Source organism: Cyphomyrmex costatus, unplaced genomic scaffold (genome assembly GCF_001594065.2).
Source record: "Cyphomyrmex costatus isolate MS0001 unplaced genomic scaffold, Ccosl1.0 scaffold1055, whole genome shotgun sequence".
NCBI classification, from domain to species: domain Eukaryota; kingdom Metazoa; phylum Arthropoda; class Insecta; order Hymenoptera; family Formicidae; genus Cyphomyrmex; species Cyphomyrmex costatus.
The window spans coordinates 206,765-227,288 of record NW_017275014.1 but is presented as its reverse complement, the minus strand read 5'-3'; the positions used below and the strand labels follow the sequence as shown (position 1 = coordinate 227,288).

General features: G+C 36.2%; 2 protein-coding genes across 2 annotated transcripts; one reads left to right on the top strand and one right to left on the bottom strand.

Moving 5' to 3' along the window:
• On the bottom strand, positions 1-20,524 carry LOC108775024 (Rad, Gem/Kir family member 2). The gene is made up of 8 exons (XM_018541301.1): positions 20,334-20,524; positions 18,921-19,133; positions 18,424-18,673; positions 10,125-10,342; positions 5,945-6,108; positions 1,886-1,977; positions 964-1,156; positions 1-236 (listed from the first exon to the last, which is right to left on the bottom strand). The coding sequence occupies exons 1-8, from the start codon at positions 20,522-20,524 to the stop codon at positions 1-3; spliced, it is 1,557 nt and encodes a 518-aa protein (XP_018396803.1).
• On the top strand, positions 11,804-17,136 carry LOC108775033 (voltage-dependent anion-selective channel protein 2-like). The gene is made up of 5 exons (XM_018541313.1): positions 11,804-12,072; positions 12,371-12,570; positions 13,149-13,371; positions 14,716-14,925; positions 16,729-17,136. Exons 2-5 carry the CDS (start codon positions 12,409-12,411, stop codon positions 16,992-16,994), a joined length of 861 nt encoding a protein of 286 aa, XP_018396815.1. The 5' UTR covers positions 11,804-12,072; positions 12,371-12,408; the 3' UTR covers positions 16,995-17,136.

The window sequence follows — 20,524 nt, the reverse complement described above, 5'->3', positions numbered from 1 at the left end:
TTAGAGAACGAAGAGGTTCTCGCAGCTCTTGGTTTTCCTCTTGAAGCCGAGCAGGTGCTTCAGAATCCGCCTGCGGTGTTTGCTACGACGGCGCCTGGTAGCCTGATCCCGGCTACGCTGCGGATTCAGCTTGATCTGTGCCAGAATCCCGACCAAGAGCTCGTCTACATGATGAGCCAGACCCGACGACGTCTCGATAAATTTGCAACCGCAACTGTTCGCTAAACGACGGCCAACTGTCGGCAGCAATAGCGCACTCAAATGTCATACAAGTTAATTAAAATTTCAAACAATTCCAAAATTTAGGATGAAATTATATATTTTACATGCTTTTTTTAATACCATATATATGGATTCACTGTAAAATGTTGTACACATTTTGGCTCCGTGAATATTTTTCGTATTTATATACTACAAGTCTCTATTTTAGACGATTTATGACGGTATTTATGTCAATTCGTGTCAGTATTCTCGATAAAATTTTACAATTTTATATGCACAGTATAATACTAAAAGCGTTCCAAGAATCATAATACATATAAAATACATATTTAATGCATATAAAATGTTTATTAAAATTTTAATACATATAAATATTTTAATACATAGTAAAATATGTATTAAAATGCTTACGTTAAAATATGTGTCGTATAAATTTTAAAATAATGTTCTCTGATGCGAATATTAAAAATTACCTAAAGTAGACTTTCCAAATCCTGTTATATCCTTTTCTATTAAATTATGTTTTTTAATTCTATAACCTCAGAGATAGATTTGTTGTTTTTATGAAAGAGTGTATATATATATATATATATATATTAAAATTATGTTTTGGATGTGTAATGATGTTTATCATACAGGATTCTTATTGGACCGAGTCTAAAAACTCCTGGTCTTTATTAATTCCGTTATGGTTTGCAAGTAAGTACACTGAGAAAATTCACGCGAAATCCATGTACTCACCCATTGACGGGACTTCCCGCTTCCTCTCGAGATCCACTTTATTACCGACCAGGATGACACCATGATTCACCATGTAATCACTTTTCCACAAATAGAGCAGCGTCTCCTCAGCCACTTTTAAGCTTCTTCTGTCCACCACCGAGTACACCACCACGTACACATCCGGATTGTAAGTTGAACAAAATGTCTCGACCTCGAAAAGATAAATGTGAGGGAAAAATGAATGAGAAAACTCGTAGAAAAACATCAATTAACGGACGAGCGATTCGGTTTTCATTTCCCCATCGAACAATCAATTTTATCGTTTGTATAATGCAACGCAATATCGCAATAAATGGAAACAAGAGAAATATTTATTTTTCAATAGCTTGCGTATCTATGTTTTATTTTTTAAAAACTTTTTACGATCCTACAGTTTACCGTAAGATGTGTCCTTGTTTTTTTCGTATATCTACGTATAGCTAACATTTTATTCAACATCGATGCAAGAACCGTGCTCTTTCGGTTTATCTTGATAAATCCAAAGAAATAATTCACTCGGCTCCCTTTTCACATACCTATTGACTTTATATTCCTTGACCCTTTCGAGTCTGTCAATCTTCAATAAAAAAAAAAAGTAACACCTACGTTTCTCTCGGTTTTTTTCCTCTTATCTACGCACATCATCGTTTTATATTGGGACGATTCCATATTGGGTGTATATCTCGAGGGTTTACGCCAACATCTAATCAGCAATAATTGAGTAAACTCGATAAAAGTGACATCGTGTTGTAACTCTATTTACGAGCGGCGAGTTTCTTCCGGTATCCGACAGTTATTCATCTAATGCAATTTCTTGGGTAATTGACCTCTCGATGCATCACTTCGGTACTCCGACATCGTGCTATTTTCGCTGTACGATAAAACATCGTATTTTACTCACTGACATCTCCGCAGCGGGGTGATCAATGATTTCTAATTCCGTCTCCTGGCCGTCGAGCATCACGGATACGTTCTTCTGTCCGTACTCGTCGTCTGAAAAACGTAGCGAATTGACATTTGCAATAACGTCCGACTATCATTCAGACTGGCGTGTCATCGGTAGTTTCATATTTTATACGTAAACACGCGTAATTAAAAACAAAACCCAATGATTAATGCTTCGCGAAAAGCAGCGTTCGGGTCAACGGATATAACGCGCACACGTTCTCAAAGCATATTTTATTCTTTCTCCTTCGCAGTCAGAAACGCGAGAATCCCTCATTAAAAATATACGCGCGGATGTATTTATTTAAAGAGAGAAATCTAATTACGTCCGAACAATGGTGAGAAAATTTTATAAAAGTGTCATTGGTCGTTCTCTACCGTTATGATCTACATTGAACTCTCATATCATCAAAGCGGACCACCGAGAGAAGAGAGGAATATATTGCCTCTTTCGTACACAGAAATATCGATAATACTCTCTTTCTCTTTCCTTCTCTCCCCCTCCCCCTTTCTCTCTCAGCGAGGTACTTGGCGCGAAATCGATACATCAGGGGTCTACTCTCTTTGAAGGTACTCGCGACGAGTACCGGTACTCGCGGCAAGTTGCGCAACCGTGTGCGATTTCAATAAAATCGGCCACGAGGGAGTGACCTCGACGGCACCGGCGGAAACACAGCGGAAAATATCGCACATACGTTCATATAGTACGTATACATTATATCCGGGGGCGGAAGGACAAAGGAAAAGCAGGGAAGACGAGCAGAGCGTCTTTCTTTATGGGTCAATAGCGTACCCGCGTGTTGTCTTAACGTCATTTCCGCTCAAGTATCTGCTGTTATACTAGATGGACAGAGGGATCCCACCAGCGCGGTATCCGACATACCAATGTTGCTTATCGGAAAGATTTGATTGATGCAAAATATTCTAGTGTGTTTGCGCTAGGCGAAATACGAAGGGAATTTCGTTATTTATTCTCCGCTCGAATAGTTGGGATAAAGAGCGATCGCTATACACGGCGAGATACGCGTACAATTTGTGCAAATATCACAACGCAAAACGAGCGGGTTTTAATTGCAGATAGTTTACAGCTTATTAAAAGCGGCGAGTGAGCGCCGTTTGGTTTGTGGGACAAAAGCGTCAGTGCGTCACGAACAATTCATTATAAGCGAAAATCGCTTCCGAACAAATGGCTCGTGCGAATTAATTGGCCCGACTGGATTGTTAAATTACAGGTTATCACTATATTGTTGTTTGTGTGTACACACGTAATGAGAGAGAGTTGCTTCGTTGCTTGCAACAGGATGTTTCTCGATTGAATTTTGTTCTCGCACACGTTGAATTGTGCAACACCGATGTGCGTTAACCTTGACAAATCGTAACGCGAAAAGTACGTAGCTGTTTCACAAAGGAGGAGTATTATCATTCGTTCCACGATAGCGTAAGGAAATGTAATGGAGTTCGAGATGCGGATGAAAACCGCGAGCGTAAAGGGTTAATGAGACATAAGACACGCGACTTGCATACGAAACTAGTTTCTCCGACACTGTTCGCGAAAAATAATTAACGCCTTGCGCATTCGTGACACATGAGAATATATTACACTATAAGTTACATAGAAAATATGTTTCTTTATACAGAATTTTCTCGTAAACCTAGAATATCACGTTATTCATTAAAATATTCATTTAAAAAATTTGATAATTAATTATAAGTACATTTTTAGCATGTAAAAAAGTTTTAAAATGTTATTTATACATAAACTGTACTGTGTACATATAAAAACAATGTTTACGTTATAGTCGATCAAAATTTTATTGCCTCTTTAAGAATAACGATAATTATAATATATACTAGGTAGTAAAAGATATATAAACTCAATTTTCTTCACTCAGATCATAAGAGATTTATTTCTCACTCTGAATACTTTAAATGGCACGTTAAAATATTCAAACGATAATCCATTTGTAAAATATAAAACGTACTTAGCATTTCTGAAATGTCGGAGTTTTCCAGAAAAACACAGAAAACTTTATCGCAACTTCTTCTACAATCAGTTCCTCGTGCGAAATAATTTATCGGAAGCATAATCGAACGGTTAATTGATACAATCAAAGCGCTTTAAGGGAAATACATTTCGCGCAAATATATGTTATATACCGCTAACGTTTTACCCAGCGGATTAATTAATTCTGTTTAATGGAAGTGTGCGATATCGCGAACAATCCGGCGCAGTTCGTGACAAGTGCTACATAATTAAATGCGAAATAGCTGTCGCGAGACGTTTATCGCGCGCAGAGTTCTAGAGGCGAAGTCTATCCAAGAGTGAACACCCTAAGGACGCCTCTTTCGAAAACAGAAGCGGAAACGACGAACAATTTCCTTCCGGTAGAAGCGACTCTCCGGCTGGACGTGCGATTGAGAGCGGCCGATCTGTTTCATAGCGGAAGGAATGTATAATCGCTGTCTCTCTTCATCTATCCATAGGTTTTAATCACGTCAGTTATTCTCATTGTCAGAGAATGACATTTCACAAAAATAATCCAATACGGAAAAAGGATTTGTTAAAACAATTGAAGACCTCACTGTTTCAACAAATCTACAACCGTAATGTACAACCGTAATACATCCTATTATAATTTCCCATGTTAAAATAACAAAGTTGTACAGCTAAATACAATTAGCAGTTATAGGCAATCATATTTATTTGTAATAATTCAGCAAATTTGATAATATGACCGAGATAACTTTCTATGAAAATCAATCTAAAGATAAATCAAAATTATTAACAAAACTAAGATGGCTGCTTTTGCTGCTGTAATGAAGGAAACTTGTTACATTAGAGTAACTTTCATTGTAGCTAAGAATAAGCTGCATTAGCATATTGTGAAGTTCTTACAGACATAATTCTTCATTGAATCATTATAGTTATAGATGTTAAACTAGCCCAGCAAGCTATATTCCAGGCAATGGGAAGTTACTTTTTAAAAGTAACTGTTACTAATTATCAATTTTTAAAAGTAACTCATTACGATTATCGTAACTTAAAATAGTTATTTTTGTGACTAGGGAGTAAAAGTGGTTTTTACACCCGGAGGGTGTTCGACGGCACGAGGGCTGGCGAAGCCAGCCCGAGTGTACGGTCGAACACACGCGGGTGTGAAAACCTTACTCCCGAGTCGCAAACAAAATTTTTCGTACTAGGGAGCTGTGAAGGTGGGGAATGAGGTTCATGGATTGTTTTGCTGAGTGGGGAGTAATTGGGTGTTATTTATTTACAATTCTCCGGGGTGTAAATCGCATTTTACTCCCGCAAATGCGAGAGTAAAACTATCATTTTACGCGCCCTAGTACGAAAAAGTAATTTTTCGTTACTTTTTTAAAATCGGTCTAAAAATATATTTTGCAATATTTTTGTTTAAATGTTAATGAAAGCAATATACAATTATAATGACATTAATTTTTTAGTTTTTTCTTAAAAACAATTTTATAATTCTGAAACCTTTAAGATATGCGGCAAACTGAGATATTTATGCAATATCACGTAGAAGTGTAACATAATTCCTATCGAACCGTGTCCAATCGTGTGCTGAGTAACGATAAAAGTAACTATAAAAATTGTTACCGATACTAAAAAGGTGTAATTACGTTACAGTTACAGTTATAAAAAAGAAGTAACGCAGTTACCAGTAAAGTTATATAAAAAGTAACTGTAACTTTGTTACAAAATAACGAGTTACTTCCATTCCCTGCTACACTCAGACAACACAAAGTCTAAAATTAAGATATAAAAAGTTCTTAAGACTTCTTTCAGACGTCAAAGACGTTTTATATGTTTTAATTTAGGACACTTTGCATTGTCTGGGTAACTTCGATGAATTATCCAATCTATTTTTTTCCGTAAACCGATAACGTCGTATTATTCAGGATCGAATTAATTTGTCGGGTATCAAATTAGACCGGAATTAAAGCGAAAGAAGAACAACGAAGAAGCAACTAAAAGCAGCCATGTGCTTACCGAGAGAGGCGTCGTAAGCGCAAATGTAGTCGCTCGTGGTAAATTGTGCAGTTAGAGCGGTTTTCCCGACTTCTGACGCCCCCAACATGCCCACTTTATATGTCGTCACTCGTTCGCCGCTGGCTTCCTCTTCCGCCTCTATACCGGAGAGCTGCGAAGTCGAGCTGAGGAGAGAAAAAAGGAGAAGTGTAATTCGACGAACGAGATATTACGTTCCGTACTTCAGTCTGATCATTTACAATTACGACCGGTACTCGTCACCATTATGATAGTGCGATTAAAAATAGCTACCTTTCGTTAAAGTAACATTGTCGACAATTTTCACTGAATATTTCACGACTTATTTAGAAAAAGTATTTTGAAAGCTCAACGTGATCCTTATTAAGTTTGTCGTGGTTATTATATTACAGCATCAAATAATCTTATTTTTTTACTAGATTCTGCGAAAATGTTAATGTAATAGTAATTTATAGATTTACGGAAAATACGTCGAAACGATTACACATCATTTTTATCAAAATTTAAGCTTCTCCACAAATATTAATTTTGTTCTATATTTAGAAATTCAAGAATAATCGTTTGTCGTCATTAGAGTATAACGTGAAAACTTCTTTTTTATTTACATATTCTATATAATATAATTACATATAATTTTATACTTTGCATAATTATATGAAATTATATAAAAGTATAATTCCGTATTGTACGTAAACAGAAAGAACGGTTTTGTTGAAGCACTTAAAAAATTAGCTAGATCTGAAAATAATTTTGATAAACTACAAATAATTACGTAGAAAGCTAAAGCTGCTTGTTTAAAAATTTTTTACAACATTTTATCTCATGATGCTCGAGTTTCTACATAATTATTTTGATGGTCCAACAAAATTATTTTCTCTATCTAACTTAACTTTTAGACATTTCAGCAAATCATTCGTTTTCTATATAAAAGTATACGTTGTATACTTAGAGAATGTTACATTCTATTTAATATTTATTATGTTTATATTTACTGTAATATAATGTAGATCTTTTAATTTTTTATTATATTAAAAAATTTCTCTGTGTGTCTATATGTGTGTCTTCTCTCTCGCTCAAATTACATATTATTTCTTGAGAAAATAACCGAAACAAACAATACGAAAAAAGGTATTACGGGCCAACCTACGACAATCTCGTTTTACGTCATATAAAGTAAAATTATATGAAGAAAAAGCATTCGACATATTTGTCTTCGTTTTCTCTCTCTCTCTCTCTCTCTCTGTTTCAAATTAAACAAATATATGTTTTCTTCGGAAACAACAAGCAAAAAGAGAGCGAACGTAAAAAGGAATAACTTGTGAAATGTGAATCTATAACTCTTCGTGGCAAGACAAAAGCTATACAAGACGCGAATGCGCAGTAATGCAACGTATTCTGATATAATAACACTGCAAAATCTCTACCTCCTTTAGGTCTGCTTTTCAGAGAGAAACATATAAAGAAAAACTTAATTTAAATTATGTTTTATGTTATATGTTGCACGCGTGTTGCATCTTTAAATCACATTTCTCAACTCTTTCTGAGATTCCTCTTCGTTGGCGGGGAAGCACTTTTCAAGATTACTCGTCACCGTCACGTCTTTCGTCAATCCGAAACGATCTTGTTGAAAATGTTCGAAAAACGAAGAGAAAGAGAACGAGAGAGAAACGCGTACTCTCTAAATTCTAAATCAGCCTAAATTCAGGTGGCCTTTAATCTCTTTTAAGAGGACAGGTGGATCGGAGACTCTCTTGACAGTCTGTACTCTGTACCCATTCAGGACATACCCGGCAGTTTACGTGCCGTGTAATTATCTGAGGGCAATTAAGGTTCCTCGGAGCGCTCGTGCAGTCGCGTTTACCCTAAGTTCTGCGCGGCGCTCTTACGGCGGCGGTTGTGGCGAGTAATCATCAAGTACCTTACTGATAACCGCGGGCGAGACGGAAATCAGGTGGAACAACGTATCGATATGATCCTGCTCACGAGTACCAGGCGCAGGCAAGCGTAAACAATTGGGAGGATCAACTCAAACCTCCGAGATGATTATCCCAAATAGAAGCTACCGGCGATAAATTCAGATCGGGCAAATATCAACTTACTGTCAAAGCAAAATTAGTTACCGCAGGTAATTTCCGATTTACACAATTCGCATTCTGTGTTTATCCGATATATAGATTCCAATTCTCTCATTAAAGTAAAAATAACAAGCGCTAAACATATATACATATAATAGTATATCATATACGAATTATTAATTGATATATTAATTATGTTTTATTATTATACTTATTTATTTGTTTGTTACGTTAACATGTAATGATTTTATTAATTAGTAGAATATGAATAACTTATCAGACATAGTTATTTTATTCTGAAAATTTACAAATATTTAATGATCACGTAAAATATTTTGTAATATTATGTTAAATAATATTAAAACAAACGTATTATTCGATATAAAAAATTGGAGCAGACTTTTAAATTATCTTGAAGAAAAAGTGATGTAATTAAAGTTATATCATTATGTAGATATAGATACATGTTAAAATAAAAAAATTTTTCTCTTTAAAGAACTGTTCTATATTTCTATTGGTATAGAAACAATTATATGATATATACCTGTTAACGTACGAAACGGTTACAGTGTACATCATTGTTAGAAACGTAACGTAATTATAATAATTAAACAATAAGTATTATATTTAGTTATTAAATAATTATCGCGTACAATACATTTTTGTCACTTTGGTTTACATAAACACCCTTTAATTCGTCATGAAAACACTTGGTTATTTCTCTGATTTGCATATACTATTTTTCGTCGAACACAAACAAGTCGAGAGCCGTATCATGGTCTGGCCTACGGGCAACCTGTGTTTTACGTAAAGTCATACGAGGGAAAACATTCGACGTATTTTTCTTTGTTTTCTAAACTGACAATGTCGGTATGCGATGAAGCCCTCGAAGGAAAAAATAAACATCCCGAACCCAGAATGGAGATGAAAATGCGGGGGCACGTCCGCACGTGTACCACGTGGAAGATTATTATGTCCAGGTCCCTCTTTCCATTCTCTCTCTCTCTCGTTCTCTCTCTTCGTGGTCGCATGTTATACTTTTACACGTTATATTTATATGCGGATAACTATTATAGAGATGAAAATGTCTAATTGTAACGTTTAGTCATTGAGCTTTAGCCACATACTTTTACAAACCCTCGTTATTATTATTATTATTCGCGAGCGATAACACGAAAGAGAATATTATTATCTTCGTTTAATCTGGCGGCTGTTCTCTTCGTGAGAATAGCAGCGAGTTGTAAGCCGAGGATGCAGTATGCAGTCGTTACGCGTAATGTGGTGACATGATTTCGACGTATCGCGTATTAAGGGCTGGCATCTTATTTGAAAAATAGTATTTGTAAGACAATTGTATAATAATTAATAAGATATCCAGTATTAATAATAGATTGCAAATATATTTTGTATTTCTTATTTCAAAGATTAAAATTGACAATTAATCTTAATATTTGAACTATAATGTTCAACAAATTTTTAATCTTTTGATTTTAAACACCCAATACTTTCACGTGCTCCGCTGAAATATAAAATACAAAATATCAGAGTTGGGAGAGTTACTTTTCAAATTATATACAAATTACTTTTTTTTGGTTGCCTTATATGTTTGTTATAGAAATTGAGTACAAAAAGTATTACCAAATTGAAGCGAATGATAAAATATAATATAAAAAATAAAATATCCGAACTCTAAATTGTACTCAATTTCTATAATAAAAAGTAACTTATTATAAGTAGCTTTTAAGGTAACCTTATCCCAACTCTGCAAAATATACATACAATTGCACTGCAAATACTGTATTTTAGATAAAAATAGTTCAAATACATGTCTCTCCTGCCCTGAGCGTATTGCAATTTCATAATACATATATAACTGCGAAATAAAACGAGCCATTTGTTGTCGACATTTCGATCGAATAATACGTACCTATTATATACGTAATTATTTTTCTGCAAATTGTATTTTCAGAACATATATTACAAAGGAAATTTCGAGTTTCACGTCGGAATCCGGCTACGCGGTTCCGGCGAGCGGATCAATGTTGTAAGCGAGATTTATCGCACTTTCAACGCATGTTTATTCTTACCTGAGTAATCTGCTCTCCCGGGTGCTGCTACAGCTGGTAGACGAGGTAACGCTGTTGATGCTCCTGCTACGGCGTGTCTTCAACGAATCGCCCAGATTGTACACCCCATTTGCTGTTATGGAGAAAGACCGAAGTCTATAATACTCAATGCCGTCCTCGGTCTCGCCTTCTTCGTATCCCGTTACGCCACCCCCACGTCTTGTATCGACCAGCATCGGCTGCAATAAATATAATTACAATTAGTTTGACGAGTCTATTGGTTTGTTTTCTGTGGCTGAACTCGTGTACATATACACTGTTGGAATTTAAAGTGAGATAAGTATAATATATGTTCGATATTTGGTGAAAGCGAAAGAGTTCTAGTGAGACTTATATCTCATATCGACAATCGTGGAGGAAGCAAATTTTAATCTAACAATCTGAAAATTATTGGGGCTTAAAATTTTTCTTCTAACTCTTCTAGGTTTAGATTTTTGTTCAACAAAATATTCTGACAGGAAAAATGTTCTGAAAAAATTGTTAAAATTGAAAAATTTTATTCTGATTTTTTTTATTGTAAATCTTTTTTTTAGTATCCTGACAAGGAAATACAGAAGAGTTCCGTTTTGATTTTAAAGCTTTTAATCTGTTAGAGTCTTATAAACGACTAGAGTAAAAAATACATATTTTTTATATGTATTCATACGCATGGCACATACTTTTTCACGATAAAACACCTTTTTCAAGAAATTCCGTTATTTTCTTTTGAAGTGAATAGCATCGAAACTATAAAAGATGAAAAAAAATGATCTCGATAATGTTTTATATATAAAACAAAAAAAATTTTTAACAAAAAATCTTTAGAAAAATAAAAATTTAAAAAGTTTATTATTATTTTATAAAACACTTATAAAACCATTCAATTTTTATTAAAAAAATTTGTTCCATCTTTTATAGTTTTGCTTCACACACACACAAAGGAAACTAACCGATTGGAGGTTTTAAGTCCTAAAGCTGTACATGGCCATACGTATAAAAAATATGTATTCATTACTCTGACCTAGATTACGCCATATTAACGCTCATCAAAATCGAAGAGGAACATTTTTTTGTGTTTCCTCGTAAGTGTTATACGTTCCAACGTATAAACGGGAGACAATTTCTAATACACTGCATTCCGACACCACACTTACCGTCAATACTGAAAATTTACAACGTATTCGTACGTTACATGTATACTTTAGATTTTCAGCATTGACGGTGAATATCGGAACGCAGCCTCAAAGTGAATAATCCCATCATCCGCAAACGTCATCATTAATCGACAGAGCCTGTGTTGCGCGTGATATCTCGGCACGATTTGCCGACGTTCATTGATTGAATTATGAGCTACATGACGTAAATCGATCTATAAAGTTCTGTAAATTTCAACACACCGGGCATCGCCATCGACATGTGCATACGCTCGTCTGCCTTTCACAATTGCAAAACGGAGCGGAAAGGTGGCAGAAATACGCGATGCGTTCTCGAGTGTGGTATTAGGGTCGCGGTGAATCCTAACACATTCTCTAATCGAATGCGAAACACATCCGATGATATAATTGTTGTGTTCCGTTGTTCCATTCGTCCGTCTGAACGTGGCAATTTAATTGAATGTCGATTCGAGAACATCGATAGTTTGAATCTGTCTCACATGCTCTTCCCCAATCAAGTTCACTTCTTTGACGCGAAGCTGATGATGAAGCTTGAAAAGTATCTATAACATATTGCATAATATCGATCGCGTCGCTCTGCAGAAATCACAATATTAATTTTCTCACTCTCTTACTTCTCACGAGAAGTTAACAACGACCATGTTTTCATTATGTCGAAGAACCTTCGCGTATATTCGAATTACACCGCAGCTTCAATTTGCTGAGTCCCCAGTTGCCTAACAAAACAAGAAGGCACGATCCAACGAAGATAAAACGTGAGAGCCAAATTGAAATTATTCTCAGTCTAGATAGAATATTAAATTAAATATTTCTAAATGGTGTGTATTTTCTATCGTATATTAACCTAATAATAAAATGTACGACTGAGATTATAAATAAATTTATGAAATGCAAATTGAAAATAAGACAATTAAATGTATAAATTCGAAACACACACACACACGTGATTTGGTCTTTCGACTTAGATAATTATAATTGATTTACTGAGAAAATGTTTGTAATGATATTCTTAATAAAATATTCCATTAATGTTTTTTTTTTTTATCACTGTAGTACGAATACAATTTATCTCACAACGTATTGAATTCGTAATGGATGTTCCGAGTTTTGCTGATCTTGGGAAAAATGCAAGGGATGTTTTTAAGACGGGGTATCACCATGGTAAAGGCCTTATCAAATTCAATATCAAGACCAAATTCGCCAAAAGATTCCAGCTGACGAGTGATACAACGTTGAATTTCGAAGTGTCAAAGGTTGAAAATCACATATGTATATCCCTCTGCTTAATTCAGATATTTTCAGATCCTTAATAATTAAATTTTGGTTACTTTATCTACGTTAATGATATCGGTCAGCGTTTACTTATTATTTTGTCAATGATTACCGTGGGAAAAGCAAACAAATGATGCGGATGATCGCTTATCACGCGAAAATTTTTACACGGAAACGTAGCTGAATGAACTATTTCAAGCGGCAATATTTACATTTAATTACATATCGGATTATGCAGACAATATATGCGTGTCACTGAATTCAAACTCGCAACAACTGTTGCTTTAAACTCGGAAAACTGTAGTGTATTTTTATATTTTATAGAAATTATACTTATATAACAATGTTTTAATGCGCATAAAATATTTATTTGTTTATCAGCATTAATAAACTGGATAACCATTATTTATCTTTATTTGTTAAATCATGTATGATGGATTTATATATATTCATCTCGGAATTATATTAACTGAATAATTAAATTAAATAATCTTGGGTTTATTTGGATACCTCAAAGACAGACCATTGAATAATTTACTTCATAATAAATCGATGATAGCTAAGCGGATTAATGGAGACAAAGTACAAGGCGAATGCTGGAGCTTTGCTGTTAAAATGGACGACCGATGGTGTGCTTTTCCTGGGATACGAGTTTAATGGGCTGCTAATGAAGGGCGTTGATTTGCTCTCCGAGTGCTCTTACAATCCGGAAACGGCTGCGAAAAGCGTGAAAGTCGGCTCAAAGTTCGTCAGCAAGAGAATCAACGCATGCTGCGAAATCTGTTAGTCATGTTAATTTCTTTAAATCTTAATTTATTTAAATCTAATTGACTGCGCGCATCGCATTTCTGTCGCGTTTGAAGGCGTGCGTGGTAACGTTCTCTTGAGAATGTTAATCGCTTCGTCAATAATGTCCACGGACTTACCGGGCTTCCCTGTGAAGCACGAGCGGCAAATTTCACAGAACAAATTCATCCTCTATTTATAAAGTTTTGCAAGATAACGGCTTTGGCTAGGCTGCTGCTTGAATGATGGATAAAGGGCTTCATATTTTGTGCTCAAGTATTCTTGTCTGAGGGAAAAAGACTAATTATATACCGTACTCCAAACCTTTTATCGGCTTCGTCCAGAAAAAAACTATTGAAAATATTGAATAAAACTGTACCATTAAAAAGTATCTATTTCATATGTGCAATTATTATAAAAGTACACGTATTAATAATATTAAAGTACAAAATGGCACGTGTTCTTTTTACACAAAATCAGACTACTTTCTAATATTACGAAATACAAGAGGCATTTCTGTAATTAAATACTCGCGTTCATGAAATAGTAAAAACATCGAGTATAAAAAATTACTGGAGAGCGACGAGTTTTCTATTCTATAGTAAATCTCTCTCTTCCTCCGCCCCTCTTCCCCCCGTCGTGTCTAATTAATTATTTCAGAGACGGTAACGGCAAATGATATTCCCGATGCTCTTTTATTTGAGAGAAATGAATATAGAAATTTAATATGAAATCAAACTCGCGCAGAAGCGAAAGGAACGTGTATTCAGCACGCTATAGTCCTCCCGAGTAATTCGCTTCAAACTTTCTCTCTTGTCTCGCGCTTCGTAACAGAGATTGCACGTTGCGTAATAGAGGGAAACTTTAATAAATAATTCCTTCTCTCTGGGCAAACTCCTTTCCAATATCACGCAAAGTTCACAGGAACAATAGCAAAACCGTATCCCGAATGTTTACTAACAAGTCGCGGCAATTTCCGTGAACGCAAGTTTCCGCGATGGCGACCCGATACAAGCACATCCGGGAGCTTGCGGACAACTACGCTGTCGCACGAAGCGCAGTCACGTTCGATCCGAAAACATTTGTAGGACGAGCTACCGCGCCGTTGAATTTTTTAGCGAAATAAAGTGCATTGCAATTATAGACGCGGGCGGAGAGGCGGGTAAATTAAATTCCAGAAATTTCCAACAGGGACAGTGTTTTTTGCATCCAATTAAATTTTGATAAACGAAGGAATTAGATTTTCTTCAATTTTTCGCGAAAATCGAAATATCCCGTATCTACACGCGATGGTATCGCAGCGATTGAGTTGTCGAAATTACTGGATTTCTTGTTTGCAGCCAACGATCTGGATTCGGGCACCAATTTACTCGGCTCGGTGGTGGTGAAATGCCGGGATCTGCTTCTGGGCTACCAAGGTGGCTACGACACAGTCTCGAACAGGATAACGAAAAACGACGTCGGTGTCGTTTATGGTTGCCCCGACATTGACCTGCACTTCCGATGCACCTGCATACCGCACGTGTATGGGCTCTCCGTATTGTACAAAGGTAAAAGTTGAAGGATCCGCGATAAAGGTAACGCGATTCTTTTCCATAAACAACCCCCGATATTCCCTTGAAACCCCGACGTCGCCGACGGCAGAATAATCATCCTCGCGTGACAACAGAGTAATTTCAGTCTTCTCCGTAATATCCTCCCATTATTCATTGCCTCTTGCGTCGCGAAATCGCGACGTCGTCGTCGTCAACTAGAACGGAACTGTTAAATTACCGCTGTCTTTCCCATGTGTTAAGTAAATGGGGAATTAAACGTGCCTGGCTTAGACGAGCGTAATGAGATCCTGTCGCTCCTGTGTTCAGATAGGCGGAATACGGACGTGTAATACAAATCGTTTAGCATATATCGGCTCACGTCATAGCGTTATCAATTTTCTCGAGGGAATCAGAAGGACGAAGGTGGAGAGGGCGATAATTAGTATCGTTAGGGTGTAGAGAGTCCGTGACAGCGTCGTGTAATGGTGACGTACTGACACGACCATAACAAAGCTCAGACCGTAAACCAACACCACCGGGATTACGTGAAAATTACGTAACGCTACACGTCGATGACCTCGCTTAGAATTCGATTAAAATTATTTGCTCAAAACGTTACTCTTCATTATCCCAGATAACTAAACCTGTCAAAAGGTGCATGTATTGCAATTAAGTTACGTATACAATGACATGAGAGTGTTATTTTTAAGTTGATTACGGAAAAAGAACGGAAACGCAAAGAAAATAAAGAATGAATGTAAAAAAACATGCTCTTATTCTTCTACAATTAATTATTCTACATCAAAATATTGGATTTCAAAATTAACGTTGTATTAAATTTTAATGTTTTATAATGTTAAAATTCATTTTCTGAATGAATTTTGTTTTTTTAATTACACCATTATTGTAGCAAGTAAGCGATATTGCATTAATAGCTGTTTCAGAAAGGAACATCCGAACAAAAAGTCTACTGTTTTTTTAATGTCAGTGTGCTAAAGAATGAGCAGGCTCTGTATTATCTGCACATTACGATAGAAAAGTATGATCCCTTCTTGCTGCATTTCTGTGATTATATGTTAATTAAGTGGTAAATTACAGTAGCAAAAATCTTTGAAAAGGACTCAGTAGATAAAAATCTGCTCTCTGTAATTATGGTTAAATTTATTATACGTACATGCGCTAGCATATTTTGCTGTCTGGAATTAAGAGCTGCGTTTTCAGGATAATACCTACGCATTAAAAAAAATTGTGTTGGAAACGGTCCACTCACGTCTGTGTTAACAGTTTGTATTGAATTTTTTAATATATTCGATTGTTAATGTAACATGATGTAATTATGTTATTTAAAGATTTTGTGTGAAATTGATATTCAATGTTTCTTAGTGTCAAAATGACACAATTTATGAGTAAATGGACAAGTAACATAAAAATAGTGTCTTTTACGTAAATCCTAAGCCAAATGAATAAAACACGTGTTAATTTAACATATCAAATGTTTATTGTCTGAAAAAAATGCTTCCCACGATTTGTTCACTAACTGTATCGATATTATCTTTTTTGTATTTATTCTCTTACATAATATTTGTGTAACCTTCTAACATGTTCATTTTGTGTTAAATTAACCCAAAAATTTGAGTAAATCGTTCGTGATATGCGGTTTATGTTAAATTCGATACATTTCTTCCAACTGTGTATAATATAATAATAATAACAATAACGAATAATAGTCTGATGTGTGTATTTTTAAACCAAAATGTTCGAGTGTCTCTCGATTCACCGTTTCGTTCTATCGATCGTGATACTTCATCTGCTCTTCAGCGAGGCGCGATCTGGACATCGCGGCGAACGGCATATACGCGAAACGAGGCGACGTGCAAAAATGGACAGTCGGCGCCGGAGCGAAGTGCAAGATCGACGAGAGGTCGACTCTGCGATTTAAGTTTAACACGGATCTTCAGTTCGCCACAAGTCTCCTGCAAAAGATCAGCGACGGTGTCACGCTGATCCTCTCATTCAACATAGACTGCGCGAATGTCACCAGAGGTGGCCACAGAGTAGGACTGGCACTCAACGTCGAGGCTTAAACTCAATTCTTAATCTACAACGGATTTTGCATGTCGGATTTGTGCTGTCCTTTATATTGTTTATTGTAGGTTAATGGTTGTGAAATCTGGCCTACGATCGATCGACCACATATCAGCCAAAAAATATAACTGAATTTTTCTTTTATATAGAAACTGTAAATCTGCTTGAGAATTAATAAAGAATTATTAAGAATCAAAGATTGTCAATAAAATATTTCCCTCGAAATAAGAAGATAAAAATAATCTTTATTTTTTTCATATAAATATTATATGTATACTTTAATGATTAATTTTGCTTAACATTTCTGACAGTTGCAAGTTGATGGTTCGCACAATTTTAAGTCGCAACGATCGTAACGACACGTCAACTGCAGTTTCCAGGAAAATGAAAAAAAAAAAGAGTTAATGAATGACGCAGAAAAGCCATCGTTTCTCCAGGAGCACCTCGTTGCTCCAATTTTTCATTTTCAGTTGCGCGATCGTGTTACATGGAATATCGATGAAATTCGAAAAGGATGACGATCACAGTGGTGATATTCCCGGCCCCATTGTGTGCTTCTGTCGTACACTGTTTGGCGGAATTTACGCACTCCGTATTCATTTCGCTCTTCGATATGCGTGAATCACTATCGTCGTTACAGAGAAAGTCTTTCGGCCACGGTGATATCTTTCACAATGGCCGAGGAAATTAACTCAGCCACGTGTGCCATCGATCTACGTATTGTGCAATATGTACATACACGAGTCTCATCGTTACGCATTCCGCTATATTTGCTTCCCCACTGAATTCACAAATTGTTATAAATTATTCCCTCCTTTTCTGTCTTTTCTCTCTTTTATGACGAGAAAATAGGCAGGATATCTTTATACGAGGAAGGAGAATGGATTATAGTTTAGTAAAGCTATAACTTACTGCGCGAGTTTTAACATCTATTCCATAATTTAGAAGATTTAATGTTCAAGAAATTATGTCTTTCAAGCAAACTTTTTGCTACAATAAAAATTGCTAGGGTAACAAGTTTTCTTCACTATAGCAGCAAAAGCACGCACCGTTTTAGATATTTTAGTTATTTTAGCTTGCATGCTTTGTTAAAAATTTTGATTTATATACCGGATTGACTGTCATAGAAAAATTTCTTTACTGTATTATTAATAAATTTACTGTATTGTTACAACAAATATAATTATCTATAGTCTCTACTTTATTCAATTGTACAATTTTTCTATTTTAACAGAAATTTAGTTATTCATGTATTATGGCTACAGATTAGATGAATAAGATTAGAAATTTATAAATTTGCTAAATAAATGAAGTTTTTAATTATTTCACACACACACACACACACACACACAACTCTTTTGTTTCGTGTAGGTGTTCTTTTACCAGAAATTTCAAAGGTCGCACGGTTTTTATCTCATATATTCTTACCCTGTGACGTGGGACCGCCGGCATACTGCTTGTTCTGCTGCGATACTGTTTGGGACCGGCACCTCCACGAATCCCGGATGCCAAGCCAGTCGAACCGGAAGGACTCGTCGGACTGGGGCCGCTTGGACTCGCGTTTGCACTTAGATGCAATGACGATGACGCGGCGCCAGGACTCAGCGAGGGTGTTCTGGTCGGGCTTCTAGGCGAGGGCGACAGGTGACCCCAAGGACCAGCCTCCGCTTGCAGAAATCTGCCATACGAAAATAGAACGCTGTTACAGACACGTGCCGCGCGTCGTGGGCAATCCTGTCTTCGCATAAATCCAAAACTTTCCAATCAATTTACAATTCCGCGATTCGCTGAAAAGTTCCAGCGTCAGTAGTCGGATTTAAGGCGGTGAAGATTATATTTGAACGCTCGTTGGACAGATTGATTGCCGCGCGGACGTCAAACGGACTATACTAGTCGACAATGAATCACTTTTACGAGAAGACGACCTGTGCAAATCCGGCGTAGGTCTGGCAACTGCAATGCTGGAACTTCTACGTCTCGAGGTAGTCGGTGACTTTGGTCCATCCACGCAGCTGTGACCCTGAGATCCGGACAGCGAGGTGTGTTGAACACGGACCTCGACTTCGCTGCTTCGCCTCTGGAAAGCCCTTTTGCTCCAGCGCCGACTTTTTCCTTCGAGGCTCATGTTGTCTGGCTTTCTGCAAGTTTCCGGCTTTCTGCAAGTTTCCGGCTTAGCAGAGACAACAGCTTCGTTCGAAAACATCACCCGAGCGCCCCGGTGTATCCTTGCTGTTCATTCAATGTTAAACAAAGCTAAGATGATACACAGGGGCATTCGGTTTCCGAACGCAGCTAAGAATACTCGGGAATACGCAATATTCCCTGGTTTCGCGTAGCAACTTTCGGAGCAGTATAATCCTATTTTTAAGCACGCATTACGCTATCGATTTCTTTACGTATAACCGCTCTATTTCCGCTTCTCGCATTAAACCCAGTTTCGATCGATGATTGATACATTACCAAGAGATTAGCGTAAAATTGTCCCGCGACAAATCCGAGAATCTCAAATAACTTCAACTAATACTAAAGACTTCTCAAGCGTGTTCTTCACATGTCACGAACCCCAGTACGACATTGGCGAAACAGTTCGAATTTCTCTCTTTAAATTGAGAAATATAATTTCGAGATAAAGTTGTGAAGTGATCGATTTTGTTACCGATATTAAAGTATTATTGAGTTCGTAAAGAAGCATTCAAGCGTTTCAGATCGTTCAAATGACTCAAATTTCATATATATTTCGCTCGTTAAAAGTTAAAACCTCAATATATTTTGAAAAGTCAATAAAACTTTTAAAATCGCAAATAACAATATTGAGGTTTGTAAATTCGTTAAGCTTTATGTTTAAATCATTCCTTGTTTAAATTATTCCTTGCATTACACGGCATCCATCATTATTTAATCACATTAGGCTAATCTGATCAACGCCCATAATGCTATTTATAGTTGTTTAATTATACTGATTTCGACGTTTAGCAGTTAATTAAGTCTTTGATGCTTCAGTAAAAATGTTTTAATATCGTTTTCGTCGCTAATTGACAATTGCTTTACAAATCTGGACATAGCTTTATTTTAATAGTTAATTAAGCTTTTCAGCGAATACATGATGTTTTTTGCCCTGACTGACAATCAATTTATTTAGATCAATATTCTCTTTCTCTTCTCTTTTACAGATTTTTTTTTGTTATTCTTACAAAACGTTTTCTCATTTCCCCTTTCCACTTTGAAAGAAAGCTACTTGTTGCCTTCTTTCAAGAGAGAGAATTATATATATACATATATATATATATTTTCTTACAATTTAGATAAGTCTTTACTAAATAAATACTCGCTATATTTACCTTGGTATCAGCTTGTCTTCAAGCATGCTGGGTAGATCGTCGCCGTCCTCGGTAAGCGCCGCGAAAAAATCTTGAAATTTATCCGGGAAGCTACTCGGCGGACAGACGTTCATGGAAAGAACGCGATCGGAAACATCCCGGGAAGTTCTTTCCACGATCTCATGATGATCCGCCACACTGAATGTTGCCAT

Bases quoted from the DNA above. Each gene is read 5' to 3' on its own strand.
- LOC108775024 (XM_018541301.1), bottom strand. From the start codon at position 20,524: ATGGCAACATTCAGTGTGGCGGATCATCATGAGATCGTGGAAAGAACT. The intron at 19,134-20,333 runs GTAAATATAGCG...GGAAACTTGCAG, and splicing joins GAAGACAAGCTGATACCAAG to AAAGCCAGACAACATGAGCC. The intron at 10,343-18,423 runs GTAAGAATATAT...TATTTATTGCAG, and splicing joins CGGCGGTCCCACGTCACAGG to CCGATGCTGGTCGATACAAG.
- LOC108775033 (XM_018541313.1), top strand. From the start codon at position 12,409: ATGGATGTTCCGAGTTTTGCTGATCTTGGGAAAAATGCAAGGGATGTT. The intron at 13,372-14,715 runs GTTAGTCATGTT...TCTTGTTTGCAG, and splicing joins CAACGCATGCTGCGAAATCT to CCAACGATCTGGATTCGGGC. The intron at 14,926-16,728 runs GTAAAAGTTGAA...TCTGCTCTTCAG, and splicing joins GCTCTCCGTATTGTACAAAG to CGAGGCGCGATCTGGACATC.